At 37.4% G+C, this 20,485-nt stretch overlaps 1 protein-coding gene across 1 annotated transcript; it reads right to left on the bottom strand.

Annotated features, from left to right (window-relative positions):
- Window positions 1–436: 436 nt before the first annotated feature.
- LOC140139703 (uncharacterized) lies at window positions 437–20,169 on the bottom strand. The gene is made up of 12 exons (XM_072161405.1): window positions 20,097–20,169; window positions 17,705–17,824; window positions 16,399–16,641; window positions 15,818–16,060; window positions 15,263–15,505; window positions 13,671–13,913; window positions 11,828–11,971; window positions 9,997–10,295; window positions 8,833–8,971; window positions 4,955–5,107; window positions 3,741–3,826; window positions 437–689 (listed from the first exon to the last, which is right to left on the bottom strand). Exons 1-12 carry the CDS (start codon window positions 20,167–20,169, stop codon window positions 516–518), a joined length of 2,160 nt encoding a protein of 719 aa, XP_072017506.1. The 3' UTR covers window positions 437–515.
- Between the last annotated feature and the right edge of the window lie 316 nt (window positions 20,170–20,485).

Genomic DNA, 20,485 nt, shown 5'->3' with positions numbered 1-20,485 from the left:
ACGTCGCATAAAAAGTTTGATTCGGGCCTTAAAGTGGCCAAGTATCAAAATAAGAATCGTAGCGCGCTAACATTACTAGCCCATAAAGTACGTATACAACTGGTTCCCTATTTTGTGGGTGGATGGCTTTCATCTTATTTTCATATACTGCTGCTCGGATTCTCACTTTCACCAGAAAATCTTGCCATATCACGCCAATCCTAGGAACTGCATTGGCTTCCTGTCATCCAAAGATTGTTTTTAAATTTATGTTGATAATGTATATAAATGTAATAATGATATTGCTCCCTCGAAAATGAAACAATTATAATTCGATATTTATGGAACCAAATATTACTTTTTCCCCAAAATTCATTTTAAATCAGTAACACTAACATGTTTTCAACTCATACGAATCAATTGCAAATGAATTGTATTTTGAAATGAAATGAAATGAAATGAAATGTTTTTTCATATGCTGCATGTTATCTGATTTGCTTGTGTAAACTCTCTAACATCCAGACGGACATCAAGTATTAAACGATGGTATTTTGTACGGCATCCTTCTTGCAGACGTATGCCATGTTTCCGAATTGGTCAGAATAATCGCATTCAACGTCATGCCAAAGACCGCCAGAATTCTGATGAGCCATGACACAATCCTGTTCTTCCCCGTCAGGCTGGCCTGGTCCCCAGTTCTTGTAGTCAACCTTTCAAAAATGTAAAAACCATTTACAGACTTGACATTAAGTATGGAATATTATACCAAGGATTCGTCTGAAAGGGGTCTGCATAAACTGTACGGGCAACATGTGAATTGTGGTGTGCCGGGAGATGGTGTCAAATATGTTTGATATAGAAATATGCTTTCAATGAGTTTACACTATGGTGTTCATAATGTAATGAATTTGCATAAAATGGCAGATTTAAGGAGTTTAAATTTGAGCTTTATGAGGGACAAAATTGTTATCATCACATTTATTGGGGTTTGAGGTGGAATTTCCTTAACTTAAACACCAATAAGTGGTTGTCATAACTGAAATACACTAGGATTTAAAAGTGGCACATACTCAGAAAGTTTGAATAGCCCCCTGGGGTCACATGTTGCATAAACCTACTGTATACAAAGAAAGAGTGTGTGTTCATTGGACAACCAGAAATCCACGCACTTGTTTTTGTATTGTAAGTTTATCATACTGAGTACGTACCACTTTTAAGAACCATATTTTTAAGCTCCTACCATTTTCAAAACTACCAGTTCACAAGTGCATTTCAGCTCTGACGAAACCCAAATGCTGACGAAAATTAGGAAATATCACCTCAAACCCCAATAAATTTGATAATAACAGAACAATGTTACATAATATGTGACCCGGCAGCACAAATGAGCCGTAAATACCTAAATTGTATTCTGAGTTACGGTGTAAAATGTGTACGAAGGTCATATTCATCGGTAACTTAAGCTGGCCCGACATCCGTCTCATTTCGATAGTCAAAAACTAATCAATAATCCTATTGTTGAAGTGGATAATAAGCTTCTACCTTAGATGGCTATAGAACTTTTAATAGCTCTGGTCTTTGTTTGCTTATATTGCTAAATCCTGTTCAACTGGTGGGTTACCAGGCATTGTATACTGCGCCAATAAAGTATCCTTACATTTGGAAAATTAATCACAACTTCAAAACTGAACAATATTGGGGTAAATTTGTTTTCATCCTGCACATTATGACACCACATTGAATCCAATGTGACCTCAAGAAGTAAAGTTACAAGCAATTGAATAGACGAAGGTCCAGTTTTAAAAGTGACAAACTGACCTATACAAGGCGCAAACAGATTCCAACAAGCGAAACAAAGAGACAACACAGTTTTTTCAATGAAGCGTTATTTCAAGCAGTTTTTATTTCAGTTTTTACTTCTCTGTACTTTTCATAACTTTCATTTTATTTATCAGTTCTTTTGTTTCAGATTTCTTTTGTTCCTTTTGTTTTAAATTCAAGCCAAGTGCATAAATTAGCCATTCAACACTCTTAAACCAGATGTCTAGTCTGTGGAGTTTTGAATAGGCCAGTTTGTCACTTTTAAACTGGACCTTCGTCTAATCAAATGCTTGTAACTTTGCTTCTTGAAGTCACGTTGGATTCAATGTGGTGTCATAATGTGCCGGATTAGATAGCGCATCTATTAAAAAAATTAATTTACCCCAATATTGTACAGTTTGGAAATTGTGATTATTTTTCCAAGTGTAAGGATACTTTATTGGCGCAGTATATTTTGTACAGGTATACATAACCAACAATTAACAATGAGAGAACTTTCTTAAACCTCGTTGACTTGGGGATGATTTGAAATGACCGCCAATTATGACTGTTTGATATTTATTGCCAACAATGTGGAAAAAGAGACACATGTAAAAACGTAAAAAGCTATAATTTTGTTGAAGGAGCAAAGTTTAACAAACCATAACCCCGCTTCTGGATATCTTTTGAAGTCAAATGATATACCATTTTTAAGTTTATGATGTTTATTTTTTAAACACGAAATAAAACAAAATTGACCGGGGGAGGAATTTACGGCTCATATGGTCACATATTCAGAAATTTTATCCCCAAATCCGCCATTTTAGTCAAATTCAATACATTATAAACACTATCATGTAAACTCATGGAAAACACATTTTCTATCACAAATAATTTGACACCATCTCCCGACACACTCAAACTAACAAACTAATATTTAGCCCGTACGGTTTGTGTAGACCCCTTTCAAACTAGTAAAATATATAATATATTCCATACTTAATGTCAAGTCTGTATTAAGCTAGTTTCATGATGATACCTTTATACATGTTTGCCTGGATTTGTTCGCTAGCTTTAATAATTTGTCATTTTGTGTGTGTTGTGTGTTTTTATTCTTCTTAATTGTCTTCTTTCTTCCAGTGTCATGTGCAAAGGTTGGGCCGGGTACAGCCCAAACACCATACCCCACCCCCACTTTCGTCAGTTGGGGATTATTTTCAGTAAGTTCTGATTTGATCAGCCAAGGACAAGCTCGAGGAAATTGTCTAAACAGGGGAACAGAGGTTGATCCCAACCCCCGCCCCACACACCCCCACACCCACACCCATCCATAATGGGCTACGCCACTGCAACAGAGTCATATAGCAAAACCATAAGGAAAGGTTTCTATACAAAAACGATTCTCTTATAAGCCATCATGCGCACAGTTTCCACCTCGATACACCTGAGCACACATTTTCGCCCCAAGAGCTTCCAAGCAGAGAACAACAAGCAGCGAATGTCTCCACCACAGTCTTTGATTACACTACACGGTTGAGTGCATATCAATGTAGGAGCTGTGAAGCTTCTAGCTAAAAAATGGGCCTCTTTGTGTCGAGACCTCAAGTGTTCCCTCCATGGTTCCTTACCACATTTTTCAATTTTTATGTCATTAAATGAAAAAGCACACTTATATTGTCCATAAACTAGAGTCACTAGAATGAGCAATGGTCAATTCTCTTTAAATTGCAAATCTTGTGCAAAAAGTTACTATTTTCGCCTGCTTTATCATATCAATGTAAATTCAATGAACTATGACTTTTGAAAAAGAGCGCTTACAAATTGATATGAAATGGAGGAAAGTGGTCACCTTTATGAAAGACTGCTCCTTTCAAGAGATCTCTTTAAAAAGGCAAGGAGAAATAAAGTAAGAAAAGAACGGTTATATGATTGATGAATGCAACTGTTTTTGTAGCTCTTACCGTGCTATTATCATTCCATACAAATGTGTCTTCATTCAATACATCAGTCAACCCAATCCAGTAATTAACAGCATTGTTGTACAGGTCTGTGAAACAAATACATATATTTATAATAATTAAATTAACTTTTTTTTTATCTTTTTTTTTATTTATTTATTTATTTATTTTTTATTTATTTATTTATTTATTTCTTTCTTTATTTATTTATTTATTTATTTATTTATTCGTTTACGTTTTCATTTATTACGTAATTAATTAGTTGATTGATTAATTTACTTATTAATTATTAATTATTAATTAATCAATATTGATTAATTCACATATTACAAAATCATATTTAATTAATTACAACAAGCAAATAATTTAATTAATTACAACAAGCAAATAGATACCCCAAAAGCAAGTGGGGGCATGTAACCGATTTCAGACCAGGGAAACACCACAAAATAGGTTATAAAGGTTTTAAGGTATATAAATCTTTACTTATTTCTTTATTTTAGTGTTTAAAAAGACTACAAAATAAAGAAATACCAGTAAAAATTTATATAACTTAAAACAATTTCATTCACGAAATGCATTATTGCATTTGATTTAATATCAAACAAAATGTAAATAATAGATTAACATCTCCATATTGTATATGTAATCATTATTTGAGTATACAAAATACAAAAATAAAGACAAAGATTATTTAATTTATTAAATAATCAATCAATTTATATGTTATCGTCATGTAATGTTATCGGCAAAGCAGTGAATATTGTTAGTTATTATTAGTTGAAGCGGAGGTATGGTACGGGAAATTATCGTGAAGTGTCTGGCTGAAGCCAAAGGCTGAACCCAGCATGATACTGAGCGCACAATAATTTCCCGTACCATACCGACGCTGAACCTAATAACGACTTTATCATTCAACTAAGTCATTCTAAATATTGAAATAATTACATTTTTAAGCATTTTAATTGTTCACAAAACAGAAAACATTACAAAAATTACGGGTGCGGTATTGTACGCAAATCGCCTTTATACGCTTATGGCGCTTTATACGCTTATCGTGCTTACGCAATACGCTCTCACTGACTATATAAAACGTAAGTACGCACTCACTGACTAGATACGAAAATATATCCGGTTAGCGGTGTTCTTTGATGTTAAATTCCCTTAGTTGTATGATAAAACCATATTCAAGTTATCACCCAAGTCATAATAATTACCTTTAATAAACTTCTGCTCGTCTTGGTTATGGATACTCGCTAAATGACTACTCTGAGTTTGACATACATCTTCCGCTCCATGAAACGATATGTCTGCACGTGTGGCTTGGTAACAATAATATCCAAACAGCTCCCAATTATCTTCACAAGTAGCTTGTTATAAAATGGCATTGATAAGAAAACGCATTATGGTTTTATTCAAAACTGATTTGAAAATAAACTTTATCAACATTAAACGTTTAGGAACTAAACCTCAGTGGTTACTATGTGCGTTACTCATATTTCCGTCTTTACCTAAATGAACACGATAAATTATTCAACTTTATGTGGAAACAAAATATGATATAAAAGCTAGATGCATCGGACCAATATTAGATTCATGAGCGTAACATCATCTAAAAAGTCACGAGCCCGGGGGGCACATCATAAATGCTCCTCGGAATTTTAAGATGGTGGGTCTTTAGGTGCTGACCGGTAAAAGGGGTTATTTTGGAGCTGCGAACATTTTTGTCTATCTTTGGCTATGAAACAATTGGTCAAGTATGAGCGCAGGTGGTGCAAGTTTATTGATTATTTCATAAAGTAAGACCCTAAAAAAATAATGAAATATTGTCAAAGAACAATAATGATATACCGGGTGTGCCAAAAAGGTTACATGTAGATTTTGAAAATAATTTAAGTTAATGAAAGTTCTTATACTTAGTTCTCTGGGTTGATAAGATGAACAAATTTTAATTTTTCCCCAGAGCAGCCAGCGCATATTCGCTGACGTAGTGCACGTTAGTAACCATTGGTTACTGGTTCAAGCCTTGGCTCATACACCTGTTCCGAATTATGATATGCCATAGGCTTTGTGTTGCGATCATTTCGATCAGGGGTTCGTAACAAAGAAAGCGTGAGCCAGTTGACCTAGCAACGGTCATATTGTAACGTGCACTACGCCAGCGAATAAACGTTGAAAAAAACCCAGTGCATCACGGTTCCGCGTGCCTCTGTGGCTTACTTGGCCAGAGCGTTGTGCTAGTATTACGAAGGTCGCCGGTTCGAATCCGGCCCAGATGCAGTGTTTTGGGGTTGTGTTTTTTTCATCGTTTATGTGCGCTGGCTGCTCTGAAGAAAGATTAAAATTTGTTCAATTTAAGTTAATGTTAACAAACTAAATGTCCTTTTCTTGACATAGTCTACACTGCAAATTTTCCCAAACACATGACGCTTCTCAGACGCGTCCGAGGTGTCTCTTTAGAGAACACTAGTGTTTTTGAAAATATGATAAGCCTGGCACATTAGTGTTCTTTTAGTATAATGTAGAACACACAGTATTGATCAGACGTGTCACAAGTGTTCTGAATGATTATATTGAATACTGGTGTTTAAAAATGGAAAGCATGTCATACTGCAGTTACTGTCCGTTTTCCTATACACAATACACAGTGCTCTCACCATTGACGAGCGACCTTTACAAATAGTGTATGTATAGAAGTATATGAATTTGCCTAGTTAACATCACTGTGTGAAAAATAACCGGCCAATATTTAAAGTATTCTCCAAACTTCTAGCAAATATATTTCTCTAACATGACCTAAAATTACAGCTAGGTTAGATGTTCAGAAATAGTCGCACTTTCGTAAAATATGAGTGAGTGCAAGGCATAGCTAGCTCATTGCTAGCCAACTCCCCGTGTTAATTGAATGGAGATTTGACCGAAAATATTAGCTAATATTGGTAACGGACCGCTCAGTTCTGAAGGATGCCACACAAAAACGGTACAAGCTACATTTAAAGTATTCTATGAAATTCTAGAAAATATAGTTTTGTAACATGTCCTAAATTTTTAGCTAAGTTAGGTGTTTGGAAATAGTCGCACTTTTGTGTTTTAGGAAGGATATGTAAACGACAGATAACACCAAAAAATATGAAGAAATTATTTCCAAACCGTGTTAAGTCAACAATCATCATGTTGCTCATTTTCAAGAATGCTGATTGACAAAAAGCAGACCATTGTCTCATTTCGTGAACAAAGGTCTACATACCATTGTTTGCTTGCGTTTCCTTTATAATCGGTTACCCAACTGAAGCTCATTGGGATACCGCACATATAAAAACAGACACATGTGTACAACCAGAGAAGATCTGATTTAATCAGTTGAGCTGTTTTCAATGAGTGTTATCTTGGTTTAATAGCTTTAATGGGGGTTTGTCCTCCAAAGGTCGTGGTGAATTCTACTGTATACATGACTGCATCATGTAGTAATGATACCGATGTGGATGAGCAGATAGAGGCGTTGGAGAGCTGCGACGTGTCAGCGAGAAATACACGGTGCTCCTTTGAAGGAGGGATATAAGTAACAACAATGGCAATGTAACGTGGAAACGCTATACCAAACTGTCTTTTTTATGACAAATAAGATGATAGTGAGAGTAAATTTCGAAGGATTTAGGGAAGAATGAAATTCAGGGCAACTTTTGGAGCGACTCGGAGCCCGTATATCTGTTGACAGCGATGAACAAGCATCGGAGAGACACAAGAGGGCGAGATGGCCGAGGGGTTAAAGCGTTGCGCTGTCGGCCGGGAGATACGATCGGCGAGGGTTCGAGCCTTGGGCTTGCCTTAAGTGAAAACTCTCGGATTTCATCGGAATTCTTCGGAACACCGCCATTATCTTGTTTATACTACCATACATTTGTTTATTGTCGAGTAATGAGATTTTGAAAATGTATAAATAAAGGTTGAACCCCAACATTCTGAAAATCAATGTTTGAACACGTGCCATGTGTAAAAAAAACCCGTTACATTTCTTTTATGTGTCCGTGTTCATAGATAGTAATTTTGAACACCAGTTTTTAAAGGATTAGAACACGTTACACTAGTGTTCTGAGGTAATAACACATGTGTTCTCTACATTAACACTGGTGTTCTTGTTATGCTCTCACAAACTTAGAAAAAAATCTAAAACATGCCCAAGGTTACGGCTGTCCCATTCAAAAGTACAGGAAGACCAAGTACAGGAAGACCACCATCAACTTTCTAGACTTCCTGTCTGCTGGCAGTAATGGCTACTACCCAGTGCTAACATCAATGAATTGTTTAATTCGAATTAATCAATTCGATATTATAGACTGGTTAAGAGGTTGAAACTTAATAGACACGTACAAGAAATATGAATAAATAATATCTAAAAACATGACATTTTTTGTTGTTACATAGCCAAACACGGTTCATTTTCTACATGTAACCCAGTGGCGTAACGTGGGTCATCATATTGGGGGGGGGCAAGGGTAGTTCCTCCGACACTGAGGCAATCATTTCGATTTTTGCAACCACAATAAATCCAAAGCTATTCGGAGGTTGAAGTAAATCAAACATCTAATAGATAAAACCGTGGGTCATCATATTGGGGGGGGGCAAGGGTAGTTCCTCCGACACTGAGGCAATCATTTCGATTTTTGCAACCACAATAAATCCAAAGCTATTCGGAGGTTGAAGTAAATCAAACATCTAATAGATAAAACCTTCCGTTCTACAAAAAAAAAAGACTTAGAAAGTTAAAGCCATGTAACATTTGCTGTGGAGAACGCCATGAATATTTTAGTTTAATGCGTCTAATTTAAAAATAAATATGTAAACAAAATACACTTCTTATCGTAGGATCTTCATGTTGTAAGTGACCTTGCTTTGATACACCGCATCCAGTTGTGGCACACCATATTGTAATTTAAGTTGATTTTGCCAAAATTGCATAGGATTTGCTTTTATCTGAACCACTTTAGTTAAATACGGCTAGGTCGATTCAGATTCTCAACAGACCTAGTTGTATTTGGGTTAAATGTTGAGCAAGGTGGTCCACCAGCCAAGACCCAACTTTCTCTATACTACTCACCACTGTGGCCAATAACTTCCATTCTCATGGAGGGAAGATCGTACCATTCAATAGCATACACACGCAGAATACGAGCTGTGATTAGTTCAGGGAATGTGATATCTACAACGCTATTAGTGTCCACATTAGCTGCAAAACTCTGTGTAAACATAAAACATGTAAAGACTGCTGAAGAATTTTGATTCTCATTTTTTCCACAAACTGTTTGTCGCACAGTGTCATCGCCCCGATATCTTCATGGCAGAAATCGCCATGGTAGGTTGAATCCACCGCCGAAATTGGCCATTTTGTATCGACCTGTTTACTAGTTTTGAGTCGCATAATAGGCCGAAGGACATCTGACTAAGGCTACTGACAATAGCCCCAATTAGCTCGGTGACTGACCTCGCTGTGTATCAGTCGAACATAGTACACCATAGGTCATATTCTTTTAGACTACTTCCACGATTGGCCTATACACTGCGCTATATAATTCGGCACATATAAATCAGAAATATTGTCAGTTTTTGACTCAAGACGCAAGCTACTGTCTCAAGACGCAAAGATTTTCTTCTCATATCAAACTCGTGCATAGCAAATTCACGTGTATCGATCCCGGGTATTTATTTTAGTATCTCTGCTGACAAAGTAATTATTAGCCAGGCGATGTCGGTGTGTGTCGTCAATATCAAATATATATCCTTTTGAGCAATTTCATTCCAGTACCTAGATCGTGAATGCGTGTACCATTGTGCCTTCCTGGAAGCGACAATAGAGATTATCATGCGTCCTATTAGCAGCATGTAAACTGGTATTGGACTCTGTCATATGAACATATGAACATGATAAGCTAACACAGCACAGTATCAGTGGTGTAGTTTTCTTTTTGACATTGGGACATTGGGGAGATGGGGTTAGAAAAAAAATGAAAAGTAGCGAATGCGGCACCTTTTGGAGACAGAATAAGTTTATGGTACAAATGCGCGCGAAGCGCGTGAAAAATTTTGCCATTGTGAAGCTAAACTGATGAAATATTGTGCAAAAGGGGAATAAATTGGGCTGGGGGGGGTAAATGGCCAAATAAGAGGCCTACCACCCCCCCCCTCGGATCTACGCCTATGCTCAGTATCGATAACACTAATCCAGATTCCCGGTCCAGATTATCCAGTATAAGAGAAAACTTACTTTGGTAACCCCATCAGCTTCCTCAATTGATTTTAATGTATTTACATCACTACCCGTAGATACTGTGAGACGAGTAACCCATTGATGTATCGTATCATGGCCAGTACCCTGTGTTTGAATCCCTTTGATAAGAACACTCGTAAGAAAATCAACCTGAAGCCAACTGGTCTGCTGTGATGAAGAAGCCCACCAGTAAGTATTGTGAAGTCGGCCTTTCCAAGGATTACTACCAGTCCAAAAGCTAGATGCGGTCATCTGGTTGTCCTCAATTCGTCCATCTGCTAGCCCAAGGGGCAAGTCTAATGAATAAATCGAGAGTTTAGTGTAAAAAGGCTCTATCTGCAATAGCTGCCCTATATCGCTTCACTCTTATATTTCTTGAATAAAAAGTTCCAAGAACAAAAATATATAGACCTGTGGCATAACTATTGTAATTTAAAAGGCGACCCAAAACTCTATATCATTGGACATTGCCAACGATCACATCCCAGCAAGCACAAAAACGTTTTAAACAGGTTATAATATGGGTTTTGGCTACGGTAAAAACGCTTCAATAACATTAAATGTCGGATTACATAAAGGTCATGGAAACGTTTTGTATGAAAACACACTGCAAGAATATTTTTGTAATGTTTTCACAATATTTTTGGCAAACATTTTTGCCAAATATTTTGTCAACACTTTAATAACATTATGTTAAAATATTTGTAGTAGGTTATCAAACAATGGTTTAATGTTACGAAAACGCTTTATATACCCTTTATATAACCCGACAATTAAACGTTTTCTAACAACCTGTTATAACCTTTTTGCGAATGATGTCGAAAACGTTTTTTATGTTTGCTGGGATGTAACTGTTTCGCTTTCACCTATTAATCTCCAAGCCGAGTGGCATGACAGGAGTCGTATACTGCAGTGTACTTCTTAATATTAATACATTGATCTTATAGATCCAATAATCGCATTTATATTTCCATAGGTTCTGCGGTTCTTGACTTAACATATCAAGTTTTGGGCGTTTTCAAAATCATAAAAAAGTCATGGATATGGTGAGGAAATGACACCCCTTGTATCAAGCTTTGGGATCTCCTTCATATGTGACGTGTCATGTCAAAATGAGACACTTTTGGGCAGGTTATCAATTTTGAGGTAGATAGTGAAATCGGACATTCCTAAGCGAAGATATTGAGTTCGTAAGTTATGGTATTATAAAATTAGAAATTGAGATATCGGCCTTTAACAATATTATTGACAATGTTGAGAGTAGGAATTACCTAGAAAAATGTCTCAAAAAATACAAGATGCCAGTTTTTATTCCGGTCTGAAACTATCAGACAATATTTTAAACATTAATAACATCACAAATTCGCAACAAACCCAAATTGTGAAAAATCTCCCCAGGGCAGATTTTTGGCTATTTCTCCATTTACGATCCTGCCCAAAAGTGTCTCCTTTCGACATGACACGTCACATATAACCCATAAAATTTCTCTTTTGTGTCAGCTTTATTTGTCTGAAAATGTGAGCGCAAGCACCACTAGGTGATGTTCCCCTCCGACCGAGATATAAAGTAAATACAAAACACCAACAGCAACAACATTAACAACAATGACAATGACAACAACAACACACATTTGTCGAAATATGACATGATCAGTGTCCTCCACCGTCACAATATAAATTTTGCGAATGTTCAACTTTACAAAACACTAAAGATAATTTGATTTGCAACGTTTTAAAACATTTTTGTGGGCAAAAACATTAAGTCAAGAAACAGTATTTAAAAAAACATGATTTAACCTTTTTAAAAATCTAGAAACTGAAAACGTACAACACCATTGAGTGCTACAGCTCTGTGAATCACTACCAGATCCGGGACATGAATCACTCCCACCACATGTCCTGTTCCGATACATTATCCCACCGCCACATGTTCTGCTGCAAGAGCTCCAGGAACCCCAGAAACTCCATGACGCTGTTTATAGGATACAGGAATTAATCGGAAATAATTTCATCATCTTATAAGTAAATAGAAAATAGAAAAGCAACAACAACAATAACAACCACGACAACCTCTTTTTAAATGAAATGGGGGCTACAGATATCCTTAAGCTCCATCCTGTAGTTTTAAATCTCAGCATGTACCCCTTACATCGCAACCCGCACCCTACAAACCAAAACCAAAACCCTTAAAACACAGCCCGTAAACTTCAAGCCCATCACGAACCCTTAAACCCCAAACCCCAACTTTGTACTCCTAATCCCAAACAGCTGCCCTTAAACACAACCCATACCCTTAAAACACAACCCGTACCATTAAACCCCAATCCTATACCCTTAAATCCCAACCCTTCCCTTTAAACTCCATCCCTAAACTTTAAACCCAAACCTAAGCCCGTACCCTTAAACCACATTACCCCAGCTAACAACTTTTCGTTGTTACAACGTCGTATAAAAGTTACATAAAGTCGTATAAACGTAATATATGGACGTTGTAAGTACGTAAATCTGTGAACTCGTATTCGTGTTGTGACAACGTTATTTCTGAACGTAACATCATTATGACGTTGTTTCGACGTCAAGTAGTGAACGTCGAAACAACGTCACTGTGACGTTAAACAACGTCACTATGACGTTATATCAACGTCCGAAAATAACACGAATACGAGTTCACAAATTAACATAATTACGACGTTCGTAGATTACGTTGTATCGGGGTAAGACCATGACATTTATACGGCGTTGTAATAACGTGCTTTATACGTCGAGACAACGTCATAAATTTGCGTACTAACGACGTCCGTAGATGACGTTGTATCTGGGTCAGTTCATGACTTTTAAACCACGTGCTTTATACGTCGAGACAACGTGATTATGACATTATGTTAACATCCGGCAACAATGATGCTCAATCCCAAAAAGGAGAGCGTAAAAAAAGTTTAGAACTTCAAGAATAGAAGTCGTTACTCTGAGTTTCACGCCTAAAGTCGATCGTCAGACGACACGATGGAGAAATTTTGTTGAACAACCATTTCCTTGGTGTCAACGTCCAAACTTACGTATTTGTGTAACGTTTTCTGAACGTATTATTCAAACGATATCACCAGGTCTAATCAAACATTGAATCAACGTCGAAACAACGTCATTACAACGTCATAATGACGTTATATCAACGTTTACAACGTAAATGACAACCTAAGTCCAACGTCAGCGAACGTCGTGAAAACGAAGTGTGTTAGCTGGGACATACCCTTAAACCCAAAACCGTACCCTTAAACCCCAACATGTACACTTACGTCGTACACATACCTTTAAACCACAGATATGCTTGATACCTGTAAACTCCAACTCCTGTACCATTAAACCCCAAGCAGGGATCATTAAACTCCAACCCGTAAGCTTAGACCCCATCTCGCACCGGTTTCAATATAATTTACCTAATTTCAATGTAAAGGACCAGTCAGTAGCGTAGCCATGATCTTAGTGTGAGGGGGCAAAGCCAGCTTTTCTTTTTTTGTCCCATTTTTAGTCATTTTAAGGACACTTTACTCTTTGCCGTCCCCATTTTATCCCTTAAAAATATCTGTGGGGGAGGTCCCCCTCCGACTCCCCCTGGCTACGCCCCTGGGACCAGTGCTATCAACATTGTGTATAAACACATAGGTCTTTATTACCTTGAATTGTCACAATGAATGAAAATGTCGCCTCATTTCCCGCCTCATCAGTCGAATTATAGGTCACTATCGTCACACCAATCGGGAATGACGAACCAGGAATATGACTTGATGTCAGAGTTTGAGAGTCAGAGTTGTCAATTCCTGTAGGTGATGTCCATGTCACGATAGCTGTTGCCATTCCTGGGTTTGTGTCTTGTATTATGTTTGCCGGTACATTATCGATGATCGGTTTCTCATGATCTAACAAGGATGAAATAATAAACAAATCATTATAAACGTACTATAATTAAAGACAGAGATAAAAAGAATTTATCGCGTCTGACGTCATCTGTCAATCAAATTCGAGCACGGTTTGTTTACAAGTGTCGTGATGATGACTTGCTGAACGCAGATTTATAACCGGGCGCCTTATTGTTAATTTTGCACCTTTCGACATGCAAATCATCTCAAACGTTAGGTCTTTATAGTAGGAAACTTTCTTTGGCGAAGGCACTATGTCAACAATGCCTAGAAAAGCTGCTTTTTGCCTTGTAAACGTACGTAATTTTTCGCCATTTGCTGCTATTCCTTTTCTCCGATCAGCACCCGATAGATCGGTCTTCCTTTTACGCGCTGATTAAACTGTGTACACCAATCAAGGATCGTAATTGACAGTAACATCAGGCGCGATAAATTCTTTTTATCTCTGTCTTTAATTATAATTGCGTAATTTAATGTGTAAATTGCATAATAACCAAATGTCTGCTTTATAAATGTAAAAGGCCAGTGCTGTGACTAAATCGCTGTGAATGAGTGAATGTTCTCAGTGATCCAACCGTTTGAATCATAGCTTAATTTTTGCAAACTTGCTTGCTGCGTTGCTTCTGGATCCTCCAGATTTCATCAGGTGACTGACTCGCTCTATATTCTTTTTGGATATACCGTACAGGAAAAAATAAGCTCCAATATTGGATTTGTTTCCAAAATTTTCAAGAACGTTAACTCCGCCCTAACCAAAGATGCAATTTAAAATTGCTCGAGTCACTCACTTTGCGCGTGTCTCGGCTAAATCAAGTTTGGACGCAAAATTGATACTAATTTCTTACAAAAATGTTTACTTGCACCAATGTGTGCTGTGATGAAATAATACTGAACTGAACTGAACAGAACTGATGCACAGCATTCCCTATATCCTCAGTTACAGGTCACTATCGTCACACAAATTGGGAATAACGAACCAGGAGTATGACTTGATGTCAGAGTTTGAGAGCCAGAATTGTCACTCGCTGTTAGTGATGTCCAAATCACATCAAGTATCAGCGTCCTGTATTATATTTGCCGGAACATTACCGATGAGCATTACCAGTATCTTGCAATCGAACATGCGAAAAACACGTAAAATCTAATTATCATTCCAAATAGTGGCGATGGTCATTAGCAGATGGAGATCATAAGGGGTTGATACCGACTTTTGGGCGACTGGAATCTGAGTCAATGCAATAAATAACGTTTCTATGGACCTGGTATATAATTAATGTAATGCTTGATGTCTACTTAGAAACTGGATAATAAATAATAGGTAACATCTAAACATTTTACAGAACATGTACCTTTTATCGTCACAGTGAATGACGAAGTCGCTGTATTTCCTGCGTCATCAGTTGATTTATACGTCACTGTCGTTACACCAATCGGGAATATCGAGCCAGGAGTATGACTTGATGTCATAGTTTGGGAGCCTGAGTTGTCACCTCCTGTAGGTGATGTCCATGTCACGATAGCTGTTGCCAATCCTGGGCTTGTGTCTTGTATTATATTTGCCGTTACATTACCGATGACTGGTTTCTCACGGTCTAACATGCGAATAACACGTAAAATCTAGTTATCATTCTAAAACAGCGGAGTTGGTCTAAGATGTAATCCCTCCGCCTACTTAACCGTAGCATTAGTCTTAACCCTGAAGGTCTAAAACTTAAAATAAGGCAGAAACCATAGCACCTCAATTAAAAGGGGTTGATACCTACTTTTGGATGACTGGAATCTGAGTCTATGCAATAAACAACATTTCCATGGACCTGATATCAAGTTTAATTAATGTCCACTCAGAAACTGGTTAAAAAATATTAGATACGATCTAACATTTAACAGAAGATGTATCAGAGTACCTTGTATCGTCACAGTGAATGACGAAGTCACTGTATTCCCTGCATCATCAGTTGAGTTATACGTCACTGTCGTCACACCAATCGGGAATGACGAATCAGGAGTATGACTTGATGTCAGAGTTTGGGAGCCAGAGTTGTCACTCCCTGTAGGTGATGTCCATGTCACGATAGCTGTTGCCATTCCTGGATCAGTGTCTTGTATTATATTTTCCGGCACATTATCGATGACCGGTTTCTCATGATCTAACAAGGATGAATATATTTAAACAAGTCATTATAAACGTACAAATTGCGTAATTTTAAAAGACAAGTGCTGTGGCTAAATCACTTTGTGAACACACAACAAAATCTTCTCAGTCAGCTTAAAACAGAAAAAATGGAAAATATACAAATTACTATACGAAAGTATATTTTGGTCTACGATTTTAAGGGGTTGGTACCGACTATTGGTTGTTTGGAATCTGTGTCAATGCCATAACCAACATTTCCATGGACCTGATATTTAATTAATGTCCACTCAGAAACTGGTTAATAAATATTAGATAAGATCTAAACATTTAAAAGAACATGTATCAGAGTACCTTTTATCGTCACAGTGAATGACGAAGTCACTGTATTTGCTGCATCATCAGTTGAGTTATACGTCACTCTCGTCACACCAATCGGGAATGACGAATCAGGGGTATGACTTGATGTCAGAGTTTGGGAGCCAGAGTTGTCACTCCCTGTAGGTGATGTCCATGACACGATAGCTGTTGCCATTCCTGGGTCTGTGTCTTGTATTATGTTGGCCGGCATGTCATCGATGACCGGTTTCTCATGATCTAATATTAAAGTATGAAATAAATATGTTAATATTTTTATACGTTGATACGATTTTGATGATATTTTAGGATGATCATCACTTTAGCTTCCAGAAAGAAAAGAAATTAAAAATCCCGACCGACCCAGCCTTTTTGAAAAGTCCGTCCGTCCGTAAAACAGTGCTTTTTTGTAGCTCTTGGCCAGAGCCCTCGGTGTACCCTTTAAGAAGATCCAGTGATCCACGAGTAAAATAAGCAAGTGAAGAAAATGTATAGTAAAACATGATATCACTACCAGTACTAAGCATGCTAAGGCAAAACTACATTTAGTCACCAACACATCTGTGCTCAGAAGTAACAGACCACTGCACTATCCCCTTGCCGAAGGCAAGGCACGCGAGCGAAGCGAGCCAGTGGCTCACCAACACCACAACAGGGCCACACTGCAGGAAAGACCACTGATGACCCCACCCCACTAACCGCGAAAGTCCACTAACCGACGCGCCTTTACTAGTGTGTGGTCAGAGGGATATGGCATGGTTTTTCAGTTTTTCTTCTATTGGGTGGAAAATAGGTCGGCTTTGGAGCAAAGCTACTTTTTTGGCACTTTAAAACCGAATTGAAATATATATTTAAATTTCCAAACATTCTAAATTGAATTGCGATTATATCAAATTGTTCTTCTAATCGTAGACCAAGAGGCACCACTGATGGCTTTATGTCCAGCAGACCAAGAAATAGAAACTAACTCAGGCAAAGACACTGCCATGTTTGCATACGACAATCCTACTGCTACTAATAATTATTGGTTATCCACTCTCCGATTCAGAGTTTATAATAGGACAAACAACGGTTACGTGTGTAACACCAGACAACAGCGAGAATATGAAGACATGCGACTTTCAAGTCCAATTATATTCAATTATTTCCATCATAACCAGTCCACATAACATGATGGAACTATTTGTGTCCCTCAAAGCCACATCCAAACATGTCACCTAGAATAGCGGCCCGATCGGTGCTCCTAAATCTAATGGTCCAATTATCCTACGAAATTGCAGGTATATGTGTTTTGACAACTTACCAATCTCGCATTTATGTCCTTTATATCCATCTTGACATACGCATGTGAAGTAGCCAAAACTTTCTTCACATGTTCCATTATTTGCACATCGGTTACCATCACCGATACACGAAGTAATATCTAGAAAAGATATTGGAGACATTATTAACTAGAGTCAATAGAATCTGGGTACACAGCGAATAGCCATCTGGCAATCATATTTTGACCTTTTGACCCAAAGTAAACATTGACCTTTGGGGTCATAAATATTTTTAACATGTTTAGAATGTCGTAATAATCGTTCCTGTTGAATTTGAGCTCGATTGGGCCAATTTAAAACATTTTTTGGCAAATTTGACGTTTTGACCTCCTTAATGACCTTTGACCCCAATATAAAAAAAACATCATATACACCGAGAAAATGCATTGTTACAGTTTAAATTAAAAAAACTACTATGCTTAGTTATGGAGATAAAAATTCTTGAAGTTATTTAGCTTAAAACGACGTCTAAGTGACCTTTGACCAAAAAAATAAAAATACCGTGCATACATTGGGTAACACTAATGCATATATGAAGTTTATGTCACTCTACGTTTTGAGATAAAAAAATTTGATGATTTTTGGTTTTTGACCAGAAGCGACCCCTTAATGACCTTTGACCCCAAAACTGTAGACACCCCAAAGACCCTGGTTGGTAGCAATGCATGTGTGCTAATGACAACACTCTGCTATGTAATTTGTCAAAACAGTGATTTTTTGAATATTTTTAGCTTTCAGACCGGAAATGACCCTCTTAATGACCTTTGACCCCTTATCTGTGAACACCCTATAGACACCGACCAAAGTCAAGTCATATGACCTAAGCATGTCACGTCCATCACATGTTATTTGTATTTTAGCCATTGTGAGCAGGTCAAAGGTCAAATGGAGTTCAATGTCATGTTACATGTGGGGACATGGTCAGTGGGGTTTGTGACCAAGTATGGTCATTATTATGTTTTCAGAATCTTAGTCCCTATACTTTGTACAGAGCTGAAGAGCCCGATTTTTTCACACACTTGGACGCTATTTATTCAAAACCGGGGCTGTTTTTCATATGCTCATACCCAAATATTTAGCGTGAAATTTTAAATTTTAAATTTACCGCCAGTGTACGTTTAGCTTAAGGACCACTCGTATGCTTGGTACCGTGTGCAAATTAAGGAATTGAAAATGAAAATAACAAAATTCAGCTGTCAGCCAGCCAGTGCGGCGGCGACGGCTCTCTTAGCGACAGAGAATTGTCCAAGGATTCCAGGCACGAAAATGCATTTTCTACTTGTTTATAAAGATAAACAAGAGTGGTTTGGGGAAAATTTTGGTGACAATATAGAAAGTAAGTTGTGAAACCGCCCCCAAATCTCAATGTGAACAGCTTCCGAATTCGGCACCCTCGGCGTTTTTCGGGTTAGAAAATGAACCAAAATTATCCAATTTCCTGACAAAACCTGAGGATTTCTACATGTCAAATGGTTTTTTGGAACTACGATGACTACTAGAAGACTCGACAGGCATGACAGGGTGTGAGATTAGCACAAACACGTTAGGGTTTTGGATCGAAATGGAAGATAATTGTAAGCTTAAAAACAACATGATGATCATGCTATAATATGCATGAGATGGACATGTCATGTGATATGGTTGGTCCAAATTATTATTGAGGAACCGTTTTGCGTGAAATTGAACATGTTGAAGCCTGCACTTTAGTTTGTTTTATATCTGGGGTCCATTTTACTCTGTGAATACCATAGTGGTAACTTTACGAAGGGACCTTGTAAATTCAGTAGGCAGACCTATCGATCATTAATTTTACCGGTACTTTATAAAATGTATGACTATGTTACAATGACAATGCATTGAAAGTTACGATCGATTTCTAATCTTAGACTTAGGAAGTTACGAAGAGCTACGAAGCGTCGTATTTTTTTCATTTTTTTTTTTTTCAGATTTGTTTTCACTGTACGGTACTTGATTTTGACTCAAAAAAAATGTAAGATTCTGAAAACATAATAATGATAAAATTTGATGGTTTTTTCACCCAATACTACAAATTAATTGGTCTCGCTATGAGTTTTATTTTAAACTCATAGCTCGACCAATTAATTTGTAGTATTGGGTTCAAACCATCCAATTTTATATCAAAATCGGTCAAAGCATAACAGAGCTAGGACGAAACGTGGCAAGTCACGCAAAATGTCACGAGTTGCCAGAAAGAATTGGCAAAAGACAGAACACAGCGAATTTGCAAATTCGCTGTGTAAATCACCTGCTTCCTGTCAAAAACATGGATGTGTAGTGCCATTCCTTACGTGCTGATGTACAGGTATTAGTAGTCAATTAGGGCTTGCTATAGAGAAAAGGCAGGCCCCATACCTCCTGATCTAAGATTAGCTACAATACGACACGGATCAACATCAACATAATTGTAGAGATTCTCGGAGGTCATAGCAACAGTTTTTCTAAGATATTGGTATGTCTGAATGGCAAACAAACTTGTTTCAACCGAGGCCTGTCAGCTTTTGCCCACTAGAAGGAGCCTATTGTCAGTTTCATTGTCAGAAAATAACAAAATCAGAAAGTAACAAATCAATTCCACAGAGAAAATTTAATTCAATATATTGCAACAACTCACCAGACATGTCACAAACCAGACGTTCAATCCGTTTAATTGTCTCAGCATCATCGTTAGCTGCAAATTCATTACCTATGAATCCTCCGATGTTCAGAGAGGTACAGTCACACGCATTCTCTGGAGCCAATCT

The sequence above is a fragment of the Amphiura filiformis genome, chromosome 18 (assembly GCF_039555335.1).
Source record: "Amphiura filiformis chromosome 18, Afil_fr2py, whole genome shotgun sequence".
In the NCBI taxonomy this organism is placed as follows: domain Eukaryota; kingdom Metazoa; phylum Echinodermata; class Ophiuroidea; order Amphilepidida; family Amphiuridae; genus Amphiura; species Amphiura filiformis.
This window is presented reverse-complemented; position numbering and strand designations above follow the sequence as displayed.

What these genes read in the sequence shown, in the direction of transcription:
- LOC140139703 (XM_072161405.1), bottom strand. Translation starts at nt 20,169, where the DNA reads ATGACCTCCGAGAATCTCTACAATTATGTTGATGTTGATCCGTGTCGT. An exon ending in CTGTAGCACTCAATGGTGTT is followed by an intron (nt 10,296 to 11,827) that starts GTACGTTTTCAG and finishes TTTATTCATTAG; the next exon opens with ACTTGCCCCTTGGGCTAGCA. An exon ending in GGAAGTTATTGGCCACAGTG is followed by an intron (nt 5,108 to 8,832) that starts GTGAGTAGTATA and finishes TTTTATAACAAG; the next exon opens with CTACTTGTGAAGATAATTGG.